Here is a 25,045-nt window from a genome sequence, read left to right as displayed (position 1 = left end):
ATTTTCAGAGATTCTGCCCTTGAGAAATAAGGATTAGAACAAATATTCTAAAACAAAGTAGAAATCAGACCACTTTAAACAATCAAAGAAAATTTGACACACCAGCAAGTTCAAAAATATAAATTTTACAATATATCTTGTAACTATTATTAGAACTCTTTTATTGCTTCTCTTACAGTCCTTCAAGTGCAAAGTGAACTAAACTGTACACTGCTGAGATGTGAAAAACACGAATAACTTGCTGATCCAACTTGCTGGTCGCTGCCTAAAAACAAAAACAGTGGCTTTAAAGAGTATTGCTGGCATTGCATAAACCTTATATGGATAAAACAGAACCACTTCAGAAAATGGAATACCTGGAATCTGGTTTCTGCCTATGTGTAGTTACCACAAAGCTCGCAAATTCTTTTGGCCTTTTAAAGATGTACGTTTACTACCCACCCTCTCAAACGAGAATTCAAAAATAATCATAACATGACGATGAAGTAAACTGTGACCACAGCACCACAATCGAATTAAAACCACCTGAAAGGACATAAACATAGTCTTACCTCTTCACAAGTCCTCCTCCTGTCAGGTAGCACCAGTGTGTTTGCATGACTTCCAGGTACTATAGTAGATCCTATACTCATCCTGGGTCCAACTAACATGTACCGTTTGTCTCCAGATCTGTACTGGATGCTGTGACACAGTGTCCCATCATAATTAGTCTCTGGGAGATATTTAGAAGTGTAGTCTGTGGATCTGGAGCACTGCATTGCAATCAGCACGATGATACTGATGATAAACAGAACTGAAACTGAGCCCAAAGTGATCATCAGGTAAAAAGTCACATTATTATCCTCATCATCCTTTGCTGCACTTTTAACATCAGAAGCTGCAAAAGCCTCTTTGGGCTCCACCAGTTTGACAATCACAGTAGCTGTTGCTGAGAGGGAAACGTTGCCATTGTCTTTGACCAGTATGACCAGTTTATGCTCAGCCTCGTCTGTCTCTGTGAATGAGCGAAGTGTTCTGATCTGTCCTGTGTAGCGGTCCAAACCAAAGAGACTGTGGTCAGTAACTTCCTGCAGTGAAAACAGCAACCAGCCGTTATATCCTATATCAGCGTCATAGGCTCTGACTTTAGTCACCAAGTGTCCTGCGTTCACATTGCGGGGAATCTCCTCCACACCTTCAGCAGAACCGTTGGAGCTGACTGGATACAGGATGACTGGAGCGTTGTCGTTCTGATCCAGAATGAACACGTTCACTGTGACGTTGCTGCTCAGTGACGGAGACCCAGAATCTGAGGCGACAACTTGGAACTGGAAAGTTTTCAGAGTTTCAAAGTCGAAACTTTTCAAAGCCACAATGTCTCCAGTTTCAGAGTTAATATTCAGAAAAGATGTCAGTGTATTTGCTCCTTCTTTGTCTCTTAATATTAAATATGAAATAAGTGCATTACCTCCTTCGTCATTGTCACGGGCTGACACAGATAAAACTTTCTCTCCTGGGGTGTTATTTTCTGTTATATAAAAAATGTATGGATTTTTATGGAATTCAGGAATGTTGTCATTTATGTCTGACACCAGAACAGGTATATTCTTTTCTGATGATAAAGATGTTTCGCCTGCATCTTTAGCAATGATTAATACATTATATTGAGATTTTTGTTCTCTGTCCAAAACAGTTTTAGTTACCAGAGAATACATGTTATTTTGTAAGGAAGGAGTTAACAGAAAGGGAAGGTCATTGTTTATGTAACACATAACTTTTCCGTTCAGACCAGAATCAGCATCCTTTACACTAATCAACGCCACTGTTGTCCCCGGTTTTGAATCTTCTGGGAGCGCATGAGAAAATGACGTCACTTCAATCTCTGGTTCATTGTCATTTACGTCTACCAGATTAATTACCACTGTTTTATCTGTTTTAAGTGTTGCTGCGCCTTTGTCAGAGGCTTGAACATCAATTTCATATCTACTACATTCTTCAAAATCAAGCGCCCCTGTCACAATAATGACTCCAGTCATTGGATTTAAACTAAAACGTTCAAGTACCCGTGCCTCCATGTGGTTGCTTAATAAATACATAACCTCCCCGTTAGGACCCTCATCTAAATCGGTTGCATTAACTTGAATCACAGTCGTACCAACAGGGGAGTTTTCTTTCAGAGACACAGTATATGATTCCTGACTGAAAACTGGGGGGTTATCATTAACATCGGAAACATTAACAATTATTGTCATATTACCAGATCTTGGAGGTTTACCTCCATCTAATGCTGTCAGGAGCAACACATGGTTTTTAACTGATTCTCTGTCGAGTGGCTTTTCAAGAACTAAACTAGGTGTTTTACGGCCCTCACCTCGATCTTTAACCTCTAAACGAAAATGTGCATTATTACTCAACTTATATTGCTGAACGGATAATAAACCACTGTCAGCATCGCGTGCATCTTGCAACTGGAATTTTGCTCCTGGCAGCGCAGATTCAGAAATTTCCAGCGTAGTTTCATTATGTGGGAAGACTGGTGAGTGATCATTTACATCCAAAATCTCCACAGCAACATGATGAATCTCCAGCGGGTTTTGAAGCACCGTTTTTAAATCAAGCACACAAGCTTTGCTTCGATCACAGATTTCCTCTCGGTCGATTTTCCTGTCTACATAAAAGACACCATCATCTTGGTTTACTGTAAAAAGAGGATCTGTGGAACCGTAAACAATACGGATCCCCCTGTCTTTCAGTGTGCTCTTATCCAAGCCTAAATCCTTCGCGATATTTCCAACAACTGTTCCCTCTTCAACCTCCTCGGAGACAGAATAACGAAAGTGGGCCGAAGAGCTGTAACAAAATAACACCAAAATTATCACGAATGTAATCCATTTTGTCCTCCCTCTCCGTGTTTCAGGTCGTCTTTGTTCCATGTTGGAAATATGCGAAAATAAAAATACTATAAAATCCATTGCAAAGAGCTCATTTGGTATGCTGATATAAAATTCCTGCACCGCACACGGTAAAAAAAAGCAACTATTCTCCGAAAGAGACAAAAAGTCTAATATAAAATGTATATAGAAACCGCACAGCAACGCTTTTCGTCGTGAGAGAAATGGGATGGATCTAATGGAAATCCCGACAAAAGCAGGACATATTACTTGTCATTATACTGACACCAAGTGATTTCTAACTAAACTGCAAGTCCAAAAAAATGGTTCGCCATTCACAAGATGCAAAAAACGGAGCATTATAAAATTTCAGCGCATCTTTGATGAATAAATAATCATTGAGTGCGCTGAACCTTTCGCATTTGAAGCAGTGTTCCTGTGTATATTTTTATTTTACCAAAGAAAAACTATCTTGCCAACAAATGCATTAGCAACACGGACAGCGATTTTCAGAGCTTTGCAATAGAAAACGTCCACGACGAAAACGTAATACACAAAAATATATAAAAAGTAAAAAAAAATAAATAAATAAATTCTCATCGGATTTACTGGTGCTTTATACACAGGAAAGTGAGGACATAGAAATAGAGGAGCTAAACTTGTAATGTGTATTTGCCAGAGTAGATATATATGTACAGCACCTTAAAAAACACGATAAAACCAAAAATTGTACAAGTTTAATTGAAGTTGCAACAATGTTGTCTCAAGAGAAAGGAATTGTGTTCTAGGTTGCATTTAACATTTTTTTAAACAGTATACACTTACAAAAAACAAAAATAGAATAAATGAAGAGGTGATTAAAAAAGTAAAAAATTCAAGCAGATGATATGTGGGATTGACCTAGAAAAACAACTGAAGAAAACTGTTCATCTTACCTCTTCACATGTCCTCCTCCTGTCAGGTAGCACCAGTGTGTTTGCATGACTTCCAGGTACTATAGTAGATCCTATACTCATCCTGGGTCCAACTAACATGTACCGTTTGTCTCCAGATCTGTACTGGATGCTGTGACACAGTGTCCCATCATAATTAGTCTCTGGGAGATATTTAGAAGTATAGTCTGTGGATCTGGAGCACTGCATTGCAATCAGCACGATGATACTGATGATAAACAGAACTGAAACTGAGCCCAAAGTGATCATCAGGTAAAAAGTCACATTATTATCCTCATCATCCTTTGCTGCACTTTTAACATCAGAAGCTGCAAAAGCCTCTTTGGGCTCCACCAGTTTGACAATCACAGTAGCTGTTGCTGAGAGGGAAACGTTGCCATTGTCTTTGACCAGTATGACCAGTTTATGCTCAGCCTCGTCTGTCTCTGTGAATGAGCGAAGTGTTCTGATCTGTCCTGTGTAGCGGTCCAAACCAAAGAGACTGTGGTCAGTAACTTCCTGCAGTGAAAACAGCAACCAGCCGTTATATCCTATATCAGCGTCATAGGCTCTGACTTTAGTCACCAAGTGTCCTGCGTTCACATTGCGGGGAATCTCCTCCACACCTTCAGCAGAACCATTGGAGCTGACTGGATACAGGATGACTGGAGCGTTGTCGTTCTGATCCAGAATGAACACGTTCACTGTGACGTTGCTGCTCAGTGACGGAGACCCAGAATCTGAGGCGACAACTTGGAACTGGAAAGTTTTCAGAGTTTCAAAGTCAAAACTTTTCAGCGCAGATATTTTCCCATTTGCTGAGTTGATATTTAACAACGCTGTTACATCATCTTTACTCCCTTCTCTCATAATATAATAAGAAATGGCTGCATTGTCATTCGTGTCAATGTCCGTCGCGCTAACTGAAAATATTGATGCCCCAGCAGCATTATTTTCTGATAAATAAAATTCTAACGGACTTTTCTCAAAACGAGGACTGTTGTCATTCACATCGGAAATCTGAATACTGAGCGTTTTTACTGTAGATAATGGCGGATTACCACAATCGGTGGACTGTATTAATATTTCATAACGGGACAACTTCTCTCTATCTAAATATTCTTTTGTAACAAGTGAATATATGTTTTCCTTATAAGATGGCTTTAATTCAAAAGGTGCATCATTAAGTATGCGCGAAATAATCTTTCCATTAACACCTGAGTCTTTATCTGTTACACTGATGAGAGAAACCGCTGTTCCGGGTTTTGAATCTTCTGGTATTGTATTTGACAGAGATGTGACATCTATCTTTGGTGAGTTATCGTTTACATCTTTTATCTTTACAACCACTCTACACCTTCCTGTTAAAGGAGGCGTTCCCTTGTCTGATGCTTCAATGTCAATTTTGTAGATTTCAGACTCCTCAAAATCCAGTGGTGCTTTTAATTTTATTTCACCTGTTAAGCTTTCCAGTTCAAATAAAGTGTATATTTTAGGTGCTAAGGTGTTGGCAATGCTATACATAATTTCTCCATTATTTCCCTCGTCTGGATCTCTTGCATTAACTCTTGTAACAGCAGTTCCAACGGGGGCGTTTTCAAACATCTGTATCTGGTAAACTTCCTGGTTAAAGGATGGACGGTTGTCATTAATATCAAGAACAGTGATTGAAACATTAAGAGTCCCTGTTCTCTGAGGTTTGCCTCCATCTATTGCTGTAACTAGCAGTAAAAGTTTCTTATTTTGTTCCCTATCTAGAGGCTTCTTTAGCACTAAAAATGGTATTTTTTCTTCATCGCTTTGACTGAGATCTATATCAAAATAATCATTTGAAGATAACGTGTATGTGCGGATTGAATTCACTCCTACATCAGGGTCACGGGCCGATTGCAGCTGAAATCGGGTTCCTAGAGTAGTATGTTCAGCTATTTGAAAATGTTGCTCTGTTTTTGTAAAATTTGGGGAGTGATCATTTACATCTATAATTTCAACAAGAACGTGGTGCATCTCTAATGGGTTTTCAACAATAATTTTTAGCTCCATCAGGCATGCGCCACCGCCGTGACAAATCTCCTCTCTGTCAATTTTTCTACGAACCTGTAAGGCCCCGTTATCTGTGTTAACATCCAAAAATGTGTCCTGCGGTCCGGAAACAACACGTAGCCGTCGATCAGTTAAATGTGCCTTTTCCAGACCAAGATCCCTGGCAATGTTTCCAATGACGGTTGCCTTTTTCGCCTCCTCCGGAACAGAGTACCTCAGTTCAGCCACAGCCTGCTTCGTGAAAATCAGCAGAACACGTAAAAGAAAAATACACCAGCTGTAATCACTTGATCGTTTCCAGCTTGCCATCGCCATTCAGCCTCGCATGCACTCCAGGTGTATTATTTGAGACAATGAATTTCTCCAGATCGATTCTCCACACGGTTTCTGAAATCTCCTGTTCTCTCATCAAATCTGTCTTGATTGGTAGAATAGCAAACAAAAGGCTTGGTTCGAGAACGGACTCTCTCCGCCGGTATGGATATATTACAACGACACCTTGTGGACAACATAGTATATCTTTTTTTTTTTATCTATGGAAATTGATAAAAGACAGTTTTGCTTTCTGTTCTTTCAGCAAATCAACACGTCGATGCAGTAAGTTAAATATTTCAACAATTAAACAAAAAACACTGCAGGTGAACGTTTACTGTAGCCATGACCATAACAGCTTCCGTCTCAGTTTAAAACAGAGTACCATACTATGGCATCCTTGACAACATAGTGAAGCATCCAGCACCCATAATATGTTATGTACCATATTCCACTCATCCAAATCTAAGAACAATGCTCCCTCTTACTCTTTTTTTCCCCAGCGAGGCTATCAAGTTCAGCACCACGGACAGCCACTACAGCTTTTTCCACAGTCTGCCCAGTGCACCAGAGTACGTTCTGTTCAGTTGAAATCATTTCAATGTACAAAGTAACTTGAAAGTATTCAGATTGTGTAAGAAGTGATAGGAAATGTGAGCGCACATCAAAATTTGCGTTTACTCAATACTGAAAAACTAAGTTATAAGTGTTTTCTGGGATTAGAGGGATTGCATCAAGCAAAAAGTCAAAGGAATAAAGTGGCGTGAAAGTAATTGGAACACAACTGAGAAACAACAAAATAATGATTACAATTGAACATACACTTTTCATAGCAAATGTAGGTGCCAAAATGGTTTTTAAATACTTTGTCTTAAATAATATCCTTTCGAAGTGCACCCAAGTGTTCTGTTGGTAACTCTGGAAAAAAATCCTAATATGAAAGATATGAATATGCAAAACAAGAAAAGCACAATGACAAAACATTCGGGTGAAACAATATGAAACCCAGGTCTGAGACTGTCTGTTGCCAAATTTACAAAGCAATGAATATATATGCAGGAAATCGGTTTTAGGGATGGGAGCAGGGACATCTGAAATAAGCCAAAGTATTCAAGTGCATGGCTTACCTCTTCACATGTCCTCCTCCTGTCAGGTAGCACCAGTGTGTTTGCATGACTTCCAGGTACTATAGTAGATCCTATACTCATCCTGGGTCCAACTAACATGTACCGTTTGTCTCCAGATCTGTACTGGATGCTGTGACACAGTGTCCCATCATAATTAGTCTCTGGGAGATATTTAGAAGTATAGTCTGTGGATCTGGAGCACTGCATTGCTATCAGCACGATGATACTGATGATAAACAGAACTGAAACTGAGCCCAAAGTGATCATCAGGTAAAAAGTCACATTATTATCCTCATCATCCTTTGCTGCACTTTTAACATCAGAAGCTGCAAAAGCCTCTTTGGGCTCCACCAGTTTGACAATCACAGTAGCTGTTGCTGAGAGGGAAACGTTGCCATTGTCTTTGACCAGTATGACCAGTTTATGCTCAGCCTCGTCTGTCTCTGTGAATGAGCGAAGTGTTCTGATCTGTCCTGTGTAGCGGTCCAAACCAAAGAGACTGTGGTCAGTAACTTCCTGCAGTGAAAACAGCAACCAGCCGTTATATCCTATATCAGCGTCATAGGCTCTGACTTTAGTCACCAAGTGTCCTGCGTTCACATTGCGGGGAATCTCCTCCACACCTTCAGCAGAACCGTTGGAGCTGACTGGATACAGGATGACTGGAGCGTTGTCGTTCTGATCCAGAATGAACACGTTCACTGTGACGTTGCTGCTCAGTGACGGAGACCCAGAATCTGAGGCGACAACTTGGAACTGGAAAGTTTTCAGAGTTTCAAAGTCGAAACTTTTCAGCGCAGATATTTTCCCATTTGCTGAGTTGATATTTAACAACGCTGTTACATCATCTTTACTCTCTTCTCTCATAATATAATAAGAAATGGCTGCATTGTCATTCGTGTCAATGTCCGTCGCGCTAACCGAAAATATTGATGCCCCAGCAGCATTATTTTCTGATAAATAAAATTCTAACGGACTTTTCTCAAAACGAGGACTGTTGTCATTCACATCGGAAATCTGAATACTGAGCGTTTTTACTGTAGATAATGGCGGATTACCACAATCGGTGGACTGTATTAATATTTCATAACGGGACAACTTCTCTCTATCTAAATATTCTTTTGTAACAAGTGAATATATGTTTTCCTTATAAGATGGCTTTAATTCAAAAGGTGCATCATTAAGTATGCGCGAAATAATCTTTCCATTAACACCTGAGTCTTTATCTGTTACACTGATGAGAGAAACCGCTGTTCCGGGTTTTGAATCTTCTGGTATTGTATTTGACAGAGATGTGACATCTATCTTTGGTGAGTTATCGTTTACATCTTTTATCTTTACAACCACTCTACACCTTCCTGTTAAAGGAGGCGTTCCCTTGTCTGATGCTTCAATGTCAATTTTGTAGATTTCAGACTCCTCAAAATCCAGTGGTGCTTTTAATTTTATTTCACCTGTCAATATGTTAAGCTCAAATATTTCATATATTTTTGGTTCCAATGCTTTAGCAATGCTGTATTTAATTTCTCCATTATTTCCCTCGTCTGGATCTCTTGCATTAACTCTTGTAACAGCAGTTCCAACGGGGGCGTTTTCAAACATCTGTATCTGGTAAACTTCCTGGTTAAAGGATGGACGGTTGTCGTTAATATCAAGAACAGTGATTGAAACATTAAGAGTCCCTGTTCTCTGAGGTTTGCCTCCATCTATTGCTGTAACTAGCAGTAAAAGTTTCTTATTTTGTTCCCTATCTAGAGGCTTCTTTAGCACTAAAAATGGTATTTTTTCTTCATCGCTTTGACTGAGATCTATATCAAAATAATCATTTGAAGATAACGTGTATGTGCGGATTGAATTCACTCCTACATCAGGGTCACGGGCCGATTGCAGCTGAAATCGGGTTCCTAGAGTAGTATGTTCAGCTATTTGAAAATGTTGCTCTTTCTCTAGGAAACTAGGAAAGTTATCATTTATATCTGTAATTTCAACAACAACATGATGCATTTCCAGCGGGTTTTCAACGATGATCTTTAGCTCCATCAGGCATGCGCCACCACCGTGACAAATCTGCTCTCTGTCAGCTTTTCTACGAACCTGTAAGGCTCCATTATCCGTGTTAACATTGAAAAAAATATCCTCAGATCCAGAAACAATACGAAGCCGTCGATTATTTAAGTATGCTTTTTCCAGACCAAGATCCTTGGCAATATTTCCAACGACGGTTCCCTCTTTCACCTCCTCCGGAACAGAGTACCTCAATTCAGCCATAGCCTGCTTCGCCACAATCAGTAGAATATATAAAAGAAAAACACGCCAATTGTAGTCACTCGTTTGGCTCCAGCTCGCCATTGTTTCTCAGCCTCATACGTATTTCGTTTTTTTCTTTTGTTTTTTGTTTTTTTCTTTTATTTGCATCCAACAAATGTTCTACATGAGATTGTTCTATGATTACTTCAGCTGTCCGTTCTTCTATCCGATGCACCTTCCGTTGTGGAGCAGCAAACAAAAGGTTTGTTCAGAAAGGGGACAGGCAGGAAATTTATATTGCAGCGACACCAAGTGGACATTGGAGGTTAAAGTTTTCAATTATATTTCTAATTATATAATACTTGAGTAAGTGACAGATGTGCGTTCAGTTAGTAGATCCAAAAGTCAAGGCCAGAATTAAACCATTAAATGTTTGTTTTTTTTATATATCAATAGAAGTGATGCATAAAGCCAGATATATATGTTTCCACTAAAACCTTCAGATATTATTTTTAAAACTTGAAATTGGCCTTCAGTTTGAGCCCCCACTGACTTTGCAATCAGGCTTTGATCTTTGAGAAAGTGCGGTGGAAAAATGACATCTGTCTAATGCAACCCTTATTTCATTTAAGCCCCTTGCATTGAAGTAATTTAATCCAGGACCACAGACAGCTAATGTCCCTCTTTACACAATTGCGTCTCTCAACTAATGCACTGTATGGTCATTGAAACAGCTTGAATTTAAAAAATCTACAAAAATCCGAAAATATATTTTTATGGGCTGCTTGAAAATGCACCTGGACGACATGACATTGCCCTTTACAAGATGTCAAAATATGAGACTGTAACTGTTTATATTAATTCATTGCAAAAGTTTTATTTATGAAAATCTGTTCTTCAAAAACATAGAATATGTAAATAACTAAACTTCAGATCTGACCGGCGAGGACTACAGGCAAAAATAAACTGTCTTTACCAATTTTGGGGACCAGCAGTTAAGAAACTGTTCAATGTTTGCCCTTTTGGACATGAATACCAGGAATCCATCAGAATAAAACTTTAAAGTTAAACAACAGACACAACCAAGCCAAATACTTTATGATTTACAATTAGTATTCTTTAGCACTGATTTTTATCCTTCTGGATCCAACCAACATATACTGTTTGTCTCCAAATCTGAACTCCGTGTTGTGACACTGCATTTCAATCAGCACAAACATAAGAATAATAAACACAACTGAAACTGAGCCCATAGTGATCATCAGGTAAAAAGTCACATTATCATTCATTGCTGCACTTTTAACATCAGAAGCTGCAAAAGCTTCTTTGGGCTCCACCAGATTGACAATCACAGTAGCTGTTGCTGAGAGGGAAACGTTGTCACCGCGTTTAACCAGTTTATTTTCAATTGAATGTGTATTTCTGAATGCACCTGACTCTCTCGTACACTTTTTTTTTTTTTTTTTTTTAAGCGAAATAATTTAGTTCAGCACCGGGGACAGTGATTGGCGCTATTTCCACCACAAGCCGAGAACAATAAAGCTGTTTCTATTTAGTTGAAATGATTGCCACATATATATAAACGTGAAACTAACAAGAATGTGTGGGGACTTTTAGATTTAAAAAAATATGGATATGCAACACAAGAAATGGTGTGACGAGACTTTTAATAAAAACAACATAAAACCAATGCAACATGTCTAAGAAAGTATGATTCCAAATAAATAATAGCAATGAAAGTACACAGGAAATCAGTTGCAGGACAAATTAGTGAACAATAGCTTTAAGACCTAAAATGAGCTGATATTCTGGCTTACCTCTTCACATGTCCTCCTCCTGTCAGGTAGCACCAGTGTGTTTGCATGACTTCCAGGTACTATAGTAGATCCTATACTCATCCTGGGTCCAACTAACATGTACCGTTTGTCTCCAGATCTGTACTGGATGCTGTGACACAGTGTCCCATCATAATTAGTCTCTGGGAGATATTTAGAAGTATAGTCTGTGGATCTGGAGCACTGCATTGCAATCAGCACGATGATACTGATGATAAACAGAACTGAAACTGAGCCCAAAGTGATCATCAGGTAAAAAGTCACATTATTATCCTCATCATCCTTTGCTGCACTTTTAACATCAGAAGCTGCAAAAGCTTCTTTGGGCTCCACCAGTTTGACAATCACAGTAGCTGTTGCTGAGAGGGAAACGTTGCCATTGTCTTTGACCAGTATGACCAGTTTATGCTCAGCCTCGTCTGTCTCTGTGAATGAGCGAAGTGTTCTGATCTGTCCTGTGTAGCGGTCCAAACCAAAGAGACTGTGGTCAGTAACTTCCTGCAGTGAAAACAGCAACCAGCCGTTATATCCTATATCAGCGTCATAGGCTCTGACTTTAGTCACCAAGTGTCCTGCGTTCACATTGCGGGGAATCTCCTCCACACCTTCAGCAGAACCATTGGAGCTGACTGGATACAGGATGACTGGAGCGTTGTCGTTCTGATCCAGAATGAACACGTTCACTGTGACGTTGCTGCTCAGTGACGGAGACCCAGAATCTGAGGCGACAACTTGGAACTGGAAAGTTTTCAGAGTTTCAAAGTCGAAACTTTTCAGTGCTGATATTTTTCCATTTTCTGAGTTGACATTTATGAAGCTCGTTGCATCATTCTGTCTGATTATATTATATGTTATAGCTGCGTTTTCATTAACATCGATATCCGTTGCACTTACTGAGAAAACCGAAGCACCAGCAATGTTGTTCTCTATCAGATAAAATTGTAATGGGTTTTGTGAGAACTGCGGAATGTTGTCATTCACATCTGAGATTTGAATTCTGAGAATTTTAACAGTAGTTAAGGGAGGTTCGCCGCAGTCTGTTGCTTTAATAATTATTCCGTATTGTTGTTCTTTTTCTCGGTCCAGCAAGTCTTTGGTGACAACTGAATAAATGTTCTCCTTGTAGGAAGGCTTTAGTTCAAATGGTACACCGTCAGTTATCTGTACTATCACTTTTCCGTTAACACTTGCATCCTTATCCGTTACACTAATAAGTGAAATCACTGTGCCGGGCTTTGAATCTTCAGAAACAGTGTTTGAAAGGGACGTGACCTCTATTTCTGGGGCGTTATCATTCACGTCTTTTATCTTTATAATAACTCTGCACCTGCCTATCAGTGGAGGTTGTCCTTTGTCGGATGCTTGGACATCTAGTTTATAAGTGTCAGAATCCTCAAAATCTAAAGCACCTTTTAGTGTTATTTCTCCACTCACGCTATCCAGCTGAAATAGCTCATATACGTTTCGCGCCAGCGTTTTACTAAGGCTATACTCTATTTCCCCATTGGCTCCTTCATCTGGATCTGTTGCATTTAATCTAGTAAGAGTTTTACCAATCGATGTATTTTCTTGTATTTCAATTTGATAAATCTCTTTATTGAATGCTGGGCGATTGTCATTACTATCAAGAACAATAATGGAAACATTAAGTGTTGCTGACTTTGGAGGTTTGCCTCCATCAGCTGCTGTTAAAATAAGCATGTGCTTATTCTTTTGTTCTCTGTCTAAGGACAGTTTTAATACTAAAAAGGGCACTTTCTCTTCATCACTCTGGATTACCTCAATATCAAAATGATCATTTGACGTCAAAGTGTATGTGCGGATGGAGTTTATTCCAGCGTCCGGATCACGGGCCGCATGTAGCTGAAATCGTGTTCCCGGAGATGAATGCTCTGCTATTTCAAACGTTTGTTCGTTTTCAGAAAAACTGGGGAAGTGATCATTAACATCTGTGATATCCACAACAACATGATGCATCTCCAACGGGTTTTCAACGAGAATTTTCAACTCCATTAGGCATGTGCCACTGCCCTGACACATCTCTTCCCTGTCAATTTTTCTACGAACCTGCAAGGCACCGTTATCCGAATTCACCTCGAAATAAGCCTCCTTGGATCCAGGAACAACACGGAACCGACGATCGACCAATGAAGCTTTGTCCAAACCAAGATCTTTTGCAATATATCCCACAGCAGTTCCTTCTTTTACCTCCTCCGGGATGGAGTACCTCAGTTCAGCCATAGCCTGTCCCCAGATAATCAGCAGTAAGGCGAAATAAAAAGCAAACCAGCCACGGATAATTGATCTAAATAGTCTCGCCATTGTTTTACATCCACACACATCCACCTTTGTCCGATTTCTGAACCAGTTCGAGTTTCCAAATCCAGTCAAAACGTGACTTCGTCCGTCTTTTGCTCTTATGTTGACTATATGCTTTTCTGTGAGCCACCAAACAAAAGATTTTGTTAGGGGAGGAACCTCGTCTGTGACGGGTTTGTTATGTTACAGTGACACCGAGAGGGAAAAAAATTGTACCCCATTTTAAATTGTACATATTTTTTTCAAATAATAACAGCCATGCAAATTAAAAAGTGTACATCACATTCCCTTTTTCCTGCACAGAATAACAATAAAGACCGTGTATTTCGGTAACAAAGAAAGAGAGACATTTTCTTTGCACAGCGCCCTTTGACCAACGTTATCTGCGCTTTATCATAAAACCATGTGCAAGACAAACAAAAAGAGAAATAAACATCCATCAGCGAGCGTGAACGACACAAGTATTAGCTTAAATGTTGCAAACTGAAGATTTCAAGGTTAGCAATTAAACGGTGACTAGAAAGTGGCCTATGTTGCAAAGGCATAAAAACGTTATTAAAATTAAATACAACAATAACGCACGAAAGCAAACCTTAAGAGCGATTTCAGTTAAATTATGAAATTATTTAACTGGTGTCTTTACACTGAGAAGCTTGTTATTTCAGTACTTGATTTGATGACAATATTAATCAATTTAAATAGACGTTAATATTTCATTTTGACCGAAAGGTCTTTCTCTGCAAATATGAGATGTTTCTTCTTTAAAGAAGAAAGACAACCCGAAAAATAAGCTATTTCTTTAAGTCATTTATAATATATTTTGCTCAGTGCGATGCAGAAGACGTCTCTAAAAAAATAGATTAGGTTAAAACTTTATTATTAATGCATGTTTAACTTTGAGATTAGAAAAGTATTAGTAGGTTTTCACTTCACATAGGAAGGTTTTTTTTTTTTTTTTTACTCTCCTTGGAAAATTGGGCTGACATTGCATTACTTAATTGAAATAGATTTAGACTCTTACCTCTTCACATGTCCTCCTCCTGTCAGGTAGCACCAGTGTGTTTGCATGACTTCCAGGTACTATAGTAGATCCTATACTCATCCTGGGTCCAACTAACATGTACCGTTTGTCTCCAGATCTGTACTGGATGCTGTGGCACAGTGTCCCATCATAATTAGTCTCTGGGAGATATTTAGAAGTATAGTCTGTGGATCTGGAGCACTGCATTGCAATCAGCACGATGATACTGATGATAAACAGAACTGAAACTGAGCCCAAAGTGATCATCAGGTAAAAAGTCACATTATTATCCTCATCATCCTTTGCTGCACTTTTAACATCAGAAGCTGCAAAAGCCTCTTTGGGCTCCACCAGTTTGACAATCACAGTAGCTGTTGCTGAGAGGGAAACGTTGCCATTGTCTTTGACCAGTATGACCAGTTTATGCTCAGCCTCGTCTGTCTCTGTGAATGAGCGAAGTGTTCTGATCTGTCCTGTGTAGCGGTCCAAACCAAAGAGACTGTGGTCAGTAACTTCCTGCAGTGAAAACAGCAACCAGCCGTTATATCCTATATCAGCGTCATAGGCTCTGACTTTAGTCACCAAGTGTCCTGCGTTCACATTGCGGGGAATCTCCTCCACACCTTCAGCAGAACCATTGGAGCTGACTGGATACAGGATGACTGGAGCGTTGTCGTTCTGATCCAGAATGAACACGTTCACTGTGACGTTGCTGCTCAGTGACGGCGACCCAGAATCGGAGGCGACAACTTGGAACTGGAAAGTTTTCAGAGTTTCAAAGTCGAAACTTTTTAGAGCAAATATTTGTCCATCATCTGAATTTATGCTTAGGTGTGACATTATGTCATTTCCATTCAGCTGTCTTCCGATACGATAAGAAATAGCCGCGTTCTCATTCTGATCTTTGTCCTTGGCACTAACAGAAAATATTGGCATACTGGCACCATTGTTTTCTGACAAATAAAACTGCAATGGATTTTGGGAGAACAGAGGATTGTTATCATTTACATCTGATATTTGAATGCTGAAGGTTTGAGAACTGGATAAGTTAGGCTCACCACAGTCTGTGGCTTTTATTGTCAGTTCATAATTAGACACTTCCTCTCGATCTAAAACTCCCTTAGTGACAACTGAATATATATTTTCCTTATAGGATGGCTTCAATTCAAATGGTCCATTTGATATTATGCTTGCAACAATTTTTCCATTAAGTCCAGAATCTTTATCTGTCACACTAAGAAGTGAAATGGCAGTGCCAGGGTTTGAATCTTCTGAGACCGTGTTTGATTGTGACGTGATTTCTATTTCTGGTGGGTTGTCATTAACATCTTTAAGTTTTATGTTAAGTCTGCACTCACCAGTCAGTGGAGGAGTTCCTTTATCGGACGCCTCAACAACCAGTTTAAAAACATCATTTTGCTCATAATCCAGTGCTCCTTTCACTATAATTTCTCCACTCAATTTGTTCAGCTCAAAAAGGTCATACACATTTTTCCTCAAAGTTTTTGCTAGACTGTATTCAATTTCCCCGTTGGTGCCTTCATCGGGATCCGTAGCATTCATTACAAATATTAAACTTCCAAGAGGAAGATTTTCCTTAACTAAAATTTGGTATGTATCTTGAAGAAATGCGGGGCGGTTATCATTTATATCCAAAACAATAACTGAAACATTTAATGTCCCTGATCTTGAAGGTTTGCCTCCATCTAAAGCAGTAACCACTAGAGAATGTTTATCTTTTTGTTCTCTGTCTAATGCCCTTTTCAGCACTAAAAAGGGTATTTTGTCCCCGTCACTTTCACGGATGTCTATTTCAAAGTGATCATTTTGCGTTAGAATATAGGTGCGAATGGAGTTGATTCCTGCATCGGGATCACGGGCAGCATGTAGCTGGAATCGCCTTCCAGGCAGCGTATGCTCCGCTATTTCAATTGTCTGTTCTTTTTCAGGAAAACTAGGAGAGTGATCATTTACATCTGTTATCTCTACGGCTACATAATGCATTTCCAAAGGATTTTCGACCAGAATTTTTAGCTCTATCAGACATGCACCTCTTCCTTTGCAGAGCTCCTCCCTGTCGATTTTCCTGAGCACGTAGAGAATCCCATTGTTCTGATTTACCTCAAAGAAGGCGTCCTTGCTTCCAGATACAACACGAAATCGCCGATCACTCAAGGATGAGATATCAAGCCCCAGATCCTTTGCAACGTTTCCAACAACAGTTCCGTCTTTAACCTCCTCTGGAACCGAGTACCGATTCTGAGCAAAAGCTTGTTTCCCGACAAGAAGCTGCAAAACCAAATGAAAAGCGAACCAAAAGCATTCCTTTTTTCGAGCTGCTTTAGCTGACCCCATCTTTATCCAGCAACAGGATACACTCAGATTAAGTTCACTAGCTCAACCTATATCCGTGTTTATGAGAATCCTTTTGGAAATCACATCGTCTCAAACAGTTTGCCCGCCATTCAGCTAGCGAGCTATATTCCAGTACTTCGCTTGCAATGATCAGTAGGAAACAAAAGCCTCAAAAGGGTGGTGATAGTGTCATGCACAGTTTTCTGACAGTACAGTGTTACAGTGACACCAAGGGGTATCTTTTCTCAAAGACTCGCAATAAATCATCACAAAAACTACCAAAAAGAAGTGTTATTTAATGTTTTTATATATTTTCTCTCCGTCTCTCTCAGAAGAAATTCTACACTTTCAAAAAGCATAAACATTTCATTTCGAAAATATAGATCCATAACTAATATCTGAAAGGTTTGTACGGGACAATTTTGTTTTTTGGCATCCATTCGTCTCGCTTTCAACGAGAGCAATGATGGATGAGTAAGTAAGTAAACTTTATTTGTTAAGCGCTTTTCTCAGACAAAACCATCACAAAGCACTGTACGGAAAACCAATAAAATAACTATTAAGGGTCCTAAATAAGATAAAATAGCATAAAATAAAACACAATAAAAATAAACATTGAACAGAAAGCCTGTTTAAATGGAAAGGTTTTTAACTGCTTTTAAAAGAGTCCACAGAGTCAACTAAACGTAGCCGTAGACTGTTCCACAGCCTAGGTGCGCCAGACTGGAAGGATCTGGCCCCCTTGGTCTCCAGTCTGCTGCGCGGAACAACTAGAAAATGCTGAGACCCAGAACTCACTTGATGACTTAAATGGTGACTTAAATCGGCCTTCTTAAAATGTACAATTATACCAGCAAAGCCATATACGTATATAGCTGACACGCTTGCATAACTGTCCACGTTTTCTTTCAACTTATGAATGTAAAGAAAAAAGTACTGTGAGACCACCATACTGCCCATCGCACACACATATAATGATTTTAGCTAAGTTCTTGTTGCGTGCCGCTGTTTAAAGTACGTATGAGGCAGAGTGAAAAATATAAACATTTATATAAAATAGTTATTCGTAAGTCTTACCTCTTCACATGTCCTCCTCCTGTCAGGTAGCACCAGTGTGTTTGCATGACTTCCAGGTACTATAGTAGATCCTATACTCATCCTGGGTCCAACTAACATGTACCGTTTGTCTCCAGATCTGTACTGGATGCTGTGACACAGTGTCCCATCATAATTAGTCTCTGGGAGATATTTAGAAGTATAGTCTGTGGATCTGGAGCACTGCATTGCAATCAGCACGATGATACTGATGATAAACAGAACTGAAACTGAGCCCAAAGTGATCATCAGGTAAAAAGTCACATTATTATCCTCATCATCCTTTGCTGCACTTTTAACATCAGAAGCTGCAAAAGCCTCTTTGGGCTCCACCAGTTTGACAATCACAGTAGCTGTTGCTGAGAGGGAAACGTTGCCATTGTCTTTGACCAGTATGACCAGTTTATGCTCAGCCTCGTCTGTCTCTGTGAATGAACGAAGTGTTCTGATCTGTCCTGTGTAGCGGTCCAAACCAAAGAGACTGTGGTCAGTAACTTCCTGCAGTGAAAACAGCAACCAGCCGTTATATCCTATATCAGCGTCATAGGCTCTGACTTTAGTCACCAAGTGTCCTGCGTTCACATTGCGGGGAATCTCCTCCACACCTTCAGCAGAACCGTTGGAGCTGACTGGATACAGGATGACTGGAGCGTTGTCGTTCTGATCCAGAATGAACACGTTCACTGTGACGTTGCTGCTCAGTGACGGAGACCCAGAATCTGAGGCGACAACTTGGAACTGGAAAGTTTTCAGAGTTTCAAAGTCGAAACGTTTTAGCGCAAATATCTGTCCGTTTTCCGAGTTTATGTTTAAAAAACCATTTACACTATTTTCATTTCCTTCTCTAAGGATACTGTAAGAAACTGCTGCGTTTTCGTTCAAATCATTGTCCGTCGCGCTTACAGAGAATATTGAACTTCCTGCAACGTTATTTTCGACCAAGTAAATTTGTAATAAGTTGCGGGAAAACTGGGGGCTGTTGTCATTTATATCTGAAATTTCAATTTTTATAGTTTTAAATGTAGATAATGGAGGGTCACCGCAGTCGCTGATCTTTATTGAGATGTCATAATGTGACACCTCCTCTCTATCCAAAATTCCTTTAGCAACAACTGAATATATGTTTTCTTTATAAGATGGCTTTAATTCAAAAGGTACATTGTTTATTATGCTTGCTACAATTTTTCCATTCACACCCGAATCCTTATCGGAAAAACTTAGAAGTGATATAATGGTGCCCCGTTTTGAATCTTCCGACACCGAATTTGAAAGGGACGTGATTTCTATTTCTGGAGGATTATCATTTACGTCTATGATCTTTAATATTAAGCGACACTCGCCCGTTAATGGAGGTGTTCCTTTGTCCGATGCCTCAACATCCAGTTCATAAACGTTTTTTTCCTCATAATCCACTAAGCCCTTTACGACTATTTCTCCCTTTACTTTGTCCAATTCAAAAATATCATACACTTTGCGCGACAAGGTTTTTCCGAATTTGTACTCAATTTCTCCGTTGACGCCTTCATCCACATCAGTCGCGTTCATTCTGAACACCGTTGTACCGATAGGTATGTTTTCTTTTATAGACAATTCATAAATCTCCTGACTGAATATGGGACGATTGTCATTAATGTCCAGAACAGTAATGGAAATACTTAATACTCCGGATTTTGGAGGTTTTCCTCCATCAACAGCCGTAACAACTAACGCATGACTTCTCTTTTGTTCTCTGTCTAACGATTTCTTCAGGACTAAAAATGGAATCATGCCTGTGTCGCTTTGACGTACATTAATGTCAAAATAGTCATTTGGTGTTAGAGTATAAGTACGAACTGAGTTAATCCCAGCATCCGGATCGCGAGCATTGTGTAACTGAAATCGCCTTCCAGGCAGCGTATGTTCCGCTATTTCAATTATCTGCTGTTTTTCAGGAAAACTAGGGAAATTATCATTAACATCAGTGATTTCTACAGTAACATAGTGCATTTCTAATGGGTTCTCGACAAGGATTTTTTGCTCTACTAGGCATGGACCGCTATCTTTGCAGAGCTCCTCTCTGTCAATATGCTTATTGACATATAATGCCCCATTAATCTGATTTACTTCAAATATAGGATCCTTGCTTCCAGATACAATACGAAATCGACGATCAGTTAAAAAAGCAATGTCAAGGCCGAGGTCCTTTGCAACATTCCCAACAACAGTTCCGTCTTTTACCTCCTCTGCAACCGAGTACCTTATCTGAGCAGAAGCTCCCTGCCCTGAAAGAAGGAGTAAAGCAAAATAAAAGGGCAGCGAGAAGCAGCATCTTCTCCGAGTTTTGGTGTAAAAATCCATCCTAATCCAGCAAAACGTGTAATCACATTAGCCTGTTAGGTGATTAAACGACTGAAGTAATCTCTCAAGCTTTGCGTTTTTCATCGAGTGGTGTGGCTGATTCTCCTGATGCGCTCTACTGAGACAACAAAGAAAATGCTCTGAAGGGGTGGAACACAAAAGTTTAGGGTTTTCAAAACTGATAGTGACACCCAGAGGATGGTGGTGAGAACAAACATTTTTTATTTGAACACTATGCAACATGAAAAGTTACTTTGAGGTTTACTGAATCGAAAAACGTCCTCATTTAATAATTATCAGTACATCATATGTACTTTCCATGCCATTCCAAAACCAGTAAATTCTTTGTAAAGCGTTTATTGTTCATTAATTTTATTTCAGAACCATGGACAGCAGTGACCGCAACCACTAAAACAATTGTCAGAATCATGTTAAATTACTTTATTCTGTAAATCAGATTTGAAGAAATAATATTTCCACTCTTCAAGAATGTACATGAAACTTCCCAGCAATACTATTTCAAGATAAAATACTGTCTTCCACTCTGTCAAACCTCTTAAAAATATGGCTTAAGAGAAATAAATCAGGGGTTGGACCAAATGATGAGAATATGGTATTTGTCTTAATGGTTAACTGGTTTAAACCTCTTACCTCTTCACATGTCCTCTTCCTGTCAAGTAGCACAAGTGTGTTTGCATGACTTCCAGGTACTATTGTAGATCCTATACTCATCCTGGGTCCAACTAACATGTACCGTTTGTCTCCAGATCTGTACTGAATGCTGTGACACAGTGTCCCATCATAATTAGTCTCTGGGAGATATTTAGAAGTATAGTCTGTGGATCTGGAGCACTGCATTGCAATCAGCACGATGATACTGATGATAAACAGAACTGAAACTGAGCCCAAAGTGATCATCAGGTAAAAAGTCACATTATTATCCTCATCATCCTTTGCTGCACTTTTAACATCAGAAGCTGCAAAAGCCTCTTTGGGCTCCACCAGTTTGACAATCACAGTAGCTGTTGTTGAGAGGGAAACGTTGCCATTGTCTTTGACCAGTATGACCAGTTTATGCTCAGCCTCGTCTGTCTCTGTGAATGAGCGAAGTGTTCTGATCTGTCCTGTGTAGCGGTCCAAACCAAAGAGACTGTGGTCAGTAACTTCCTGCAGTGAAAACAGCAACCAGCCGTTATATCCTATATCAGCGTCATAGGCTCTGACTTTAGTCACCAAGTGTCCTGCGTTCACATTGCGGGGAATCTCCTCCACACCTTCAGCAGAACCGTTGGAGCTGACTGGATACAGGATGACTGGAGCGTTGTCGTTCTGATCCAGAATGAACACGTTCACTGTGACGTTGCTGCTCAGTGACGGGGACCCAGAATCTGAGGCGACAACTTGGAACTGGAAAGTTTTCAGAGTTTCAAAGTCGAAACGTTTTAGCGCAGATATTTGTCCGTTATGAACATGTATGTTCAAAAACGAAGTCATGTCCTTATGACCGCCTTCACCTTTTAGCAAACGATAGGACAGGACAGCATTTTCGTTTAAATCCTTGTCAATCGCACTTACAGAAAATATAGAATCACCTGGTGCATTATTTTCCATTAAATACAACTCAAGAGGGTTGTGTAAAAATTCGGGAGTGTTGTCATTTACATCCGACACCTGAATGCTCAACGTTTTTACGGTGGAAAGAGGTGGCTCACCACAATCAGTAGCTGTTACTGAAATATCATAATATGATAAAGTCTCCCTGTCTAACGTCTCTTTTGTAACTAATGAGTACACGTTTTCTTTATATGAAGGTTTTAATTGAAAAGGCACATTATCTGTAAGACGACAAATGACTTTACCATTTAGACCAGAATCCCTGTCTATTAAACTGAGAAGAGCAATCACGGTGCCATACTTTGAATCCTCTGGGACCACGCTGGATAAAGATGTAATGTCTATTTCCGGCTTATTATCATTGACATCCTGAATCTTAATTATCACTCTGCAATCAGTGGTCATCGGTGGTTGGCCTTTGTCAGAAGCTTGTATGTCTAATTTGTAAACATTAGCTGTCTCATAATCAATTAATCCGCTAACTCCAATTTCTCCAGTGTGTATATTTAAATTGAATAGTTGTAGCAAATCTGAACTAATATCACTCCCGAAGGCATATTCTACATCAGCGTTTGTTCCCTCGTCTAGATCCGTTGCTTCGACTTTTATTATAATCGTATCTATTGCTGCATTTTCTTGCAACACAGCGGAATAAACCTCTTTTAAAAAAACGGGTCTGTTATCATTTATATCAAGAACCCTTACTGTAACGTTGAGGTGTGCTGATTGTGGTGGCGTCCCTCCATCCGCAGCAGTTAGAATTAGGTTGTGGTTTGTTTTCTGCTCTCTGTCTAACTGCCTTTGCAAAACTAAGAAGGGGATTTTATCCTCACCTCTGTCCCGAATTTCCAAATGGAAATTCTCATTTTGACTCAGTTTATAGCGCTGGATTGAATTTATTCCTACATCTGGATCTCGGGCGCCTGGTAACTGGAATCGAGCCCCCGGCGCTGTCGATTCCGCTATTTCTATTATCTTTTCTTGTTCTGCAAAACTCGGTGCATGGTCGTTTGCATCTATTATTTCCACGGTGACATAGTGGACTTCAAGTGGGTTTTCAACAACAATTTTCACATCAGTTAGGCATGCAACATTTCTGTCGCACAGCTGCTCTCGGTCAATATGCTGGTGAACATATAAAATCCCATTGTTCGGGTTTACCTCAAACAGCGCACCGTGGGCTTCCGACACAATGCGAAAACGCCTACTTTTTAATGTGCTGACATCGAAGCCTAAATCCTTGGCAACATTTCCGATCACAGCTCCCACTTTGACCCCCTCTGGTGTGGAATATTTAATTTGCGCTAAAATCAGCTCCGTGTCGCGAAAAAACAGAAAGAAAAACAGAGCACGAGCCCAAGATGTCATTGTGCCTTTTTATCCTTTGTCTCTGTTGGCATAATCACAAAAACGGCGTCCACATCCTGTCTAGATGGAAAGCAACTCCGATTTTTCCAAAAATATATTCCGAGGATTACAGTAGCATGGAAGATGCTCACCTCCAAAACAACATCATTCTTTGTGCTCAAACTGAAGCAGAACATCCTCCAAGGGGCAGAGCCTATAGTGACTAGAAGCTAAGTCGTTGCCTAATGTAACACTGACACCTACTGAGTCAGTGACTGCATACACCGTCTGCTGAGGAGAGGGAAAGCCTTGAAAGAATTTCGATTAAGTAGATACCTCCATATTCAGATGATAGAGTGCCCCAGACTTTACACAATTTTTAGTAATTAAAGTACGGTCAGTTTTAATGACCATCAGTGGGACCCTTTGTGGGGTGCCTAGAGTTGACATTGTTGTAAATAAGCGCCATTTAACTAAATAATCTGAACTGCAACTATCTGTGTAGTTATGCTGCTATAGGCTTAGGCTGCTGGAGGACATAATGACCACTTTCACCTTCTTCGCTACATTCTCACACTACTCTCCAATTTTGCATTATTTGCTGTTATTTCAGCTTTTAACTTTGTTCTCTCTATTCTCTTCATAGAAACTACACCTGGCCTGGCTCTGTGTCTACCTGTGACACCTTTCTGGAGAGGGGCATCATCCGAGCTTCTGCTGGCAACAACTTAATGCTCACCCTCTACCGATGATCCACATGGCCCTGTCTTTAAGTGTTTAACCCTTTCTCTCTCCTAGACATGGCGATTGACTGAGCTTAACTGTAACAAATTCTATGTGCTCTCTTTCAGACTCTAATCTTGAAAACTGGCTCAGAGTTTATCTGTTCTTTCTTTCTAGGTGAAACGACTAATGGAGCTACATCCATTAACATTTACTTTTCCTTCCCATAGAAAGTACTCCTGGATCAGTGCTTCTGTGTTCTTTTTGTGTCTCTGCTCTGTTCTCTCAAACCCCCAGTCGGTCGTGACAGATGGCCGCTCACACTGAGCCTGGTTCTGCTGGAGGTTTCTTCCTGTTAAAAGGGAGTTTTTCCTCTCCACAGTCACAACATGCATGCTCAGTATGAGGGATTGCTGCATAGTCAACGCCAGTGACTGTCCACTGTCTCTACATGCTCATCCGGGAGGAGTGAATGCTGCAAGTCACTGACTGGATGCAATCTGCTGGGTTTCCTTAGATAGAAAAACTTTTTATCCAATTTGAATAAATAACTAACTTTGACTGCACTGTTCAATTGTTAGGATTAATTGGAATGTTTGTACCTGACTGTTGTGAAGTGCCTTGAGACATGTGTTGTGAATTGGCGCTATATAAATACAACTGAATTGAATTAAATTTTAAACAAACAACAACAAAAAAACTCTGAAGTGATCTTAAAACACAAAATGATCAACAGCTTAGAGTAGTAGCTTATAATGACAGAGGTATCACTGAATAAAGAAAAACCATGTGACATTACAAAGCCTCACGACAAGTCAACACCATGGACAGCGAAATGGCTTCTTGATTTATTTAAAGCACGAACTTG

General features: G+C 39.8%; 2 protein-coding genes across 3 annotated transcripts in view; both read right to left on the bottom strand.

The window, feature by feature from the left end:
• Positions 1–25,045, bottom strand: part of LOC124860299 (protocadherin alpha-C2-like) — a 192,052-nt gene that overhangs the window by 157,497 nt on the left and 9,510 nt on the right. The gene's annotated exons all lie outside the window — the stretch shown is intronic.
• On the bottom strand, positions 173–23,753 carry LOC124860717. Its single transcript, XM_047354239.1, has 10 exons — positions 21,145–23,753; positions 18,242–18,942; positions 14,701–17,098; positions 11,349–13,862; positions 10,658–10,727; positions 7,023–9,638; positions 3,806–6,162; positions 3,547–3,571; positions 552–3,139; positions 173–265 (listed from the first exon to the last, which is right to left on the bottom strand). The coding sequence occupies exons 1-10, from the start codon at positions 23,473–23,475 to the stop codon at positions 173–175; spliced, it is 15,693 nt and encodes a 5,230-aa protein (XP_047210195.1). The 5' UTR covers positions 23,476–23,753.

The sequence above is a fragment of the Girardinichthys multiradiatus genome, chromosome 23, assembly GCF_021462225.1.
Source record: "Girardinichthys multiradiatus isolate DD_20200921_A chromosome 23, DD_fGirMul_XY1, whole genome shotgun sequence".
Lineage (NCBI taxonomy): Eukaryota > Metazoa > Chordata > Actinopteri > Cyprinodontiformes > Goodeidae > Girardinichthys > Girardinichthys multiradiatus.
This window is presented reverse-complemented; position numbering and strand designations above follow the sequence as displayed.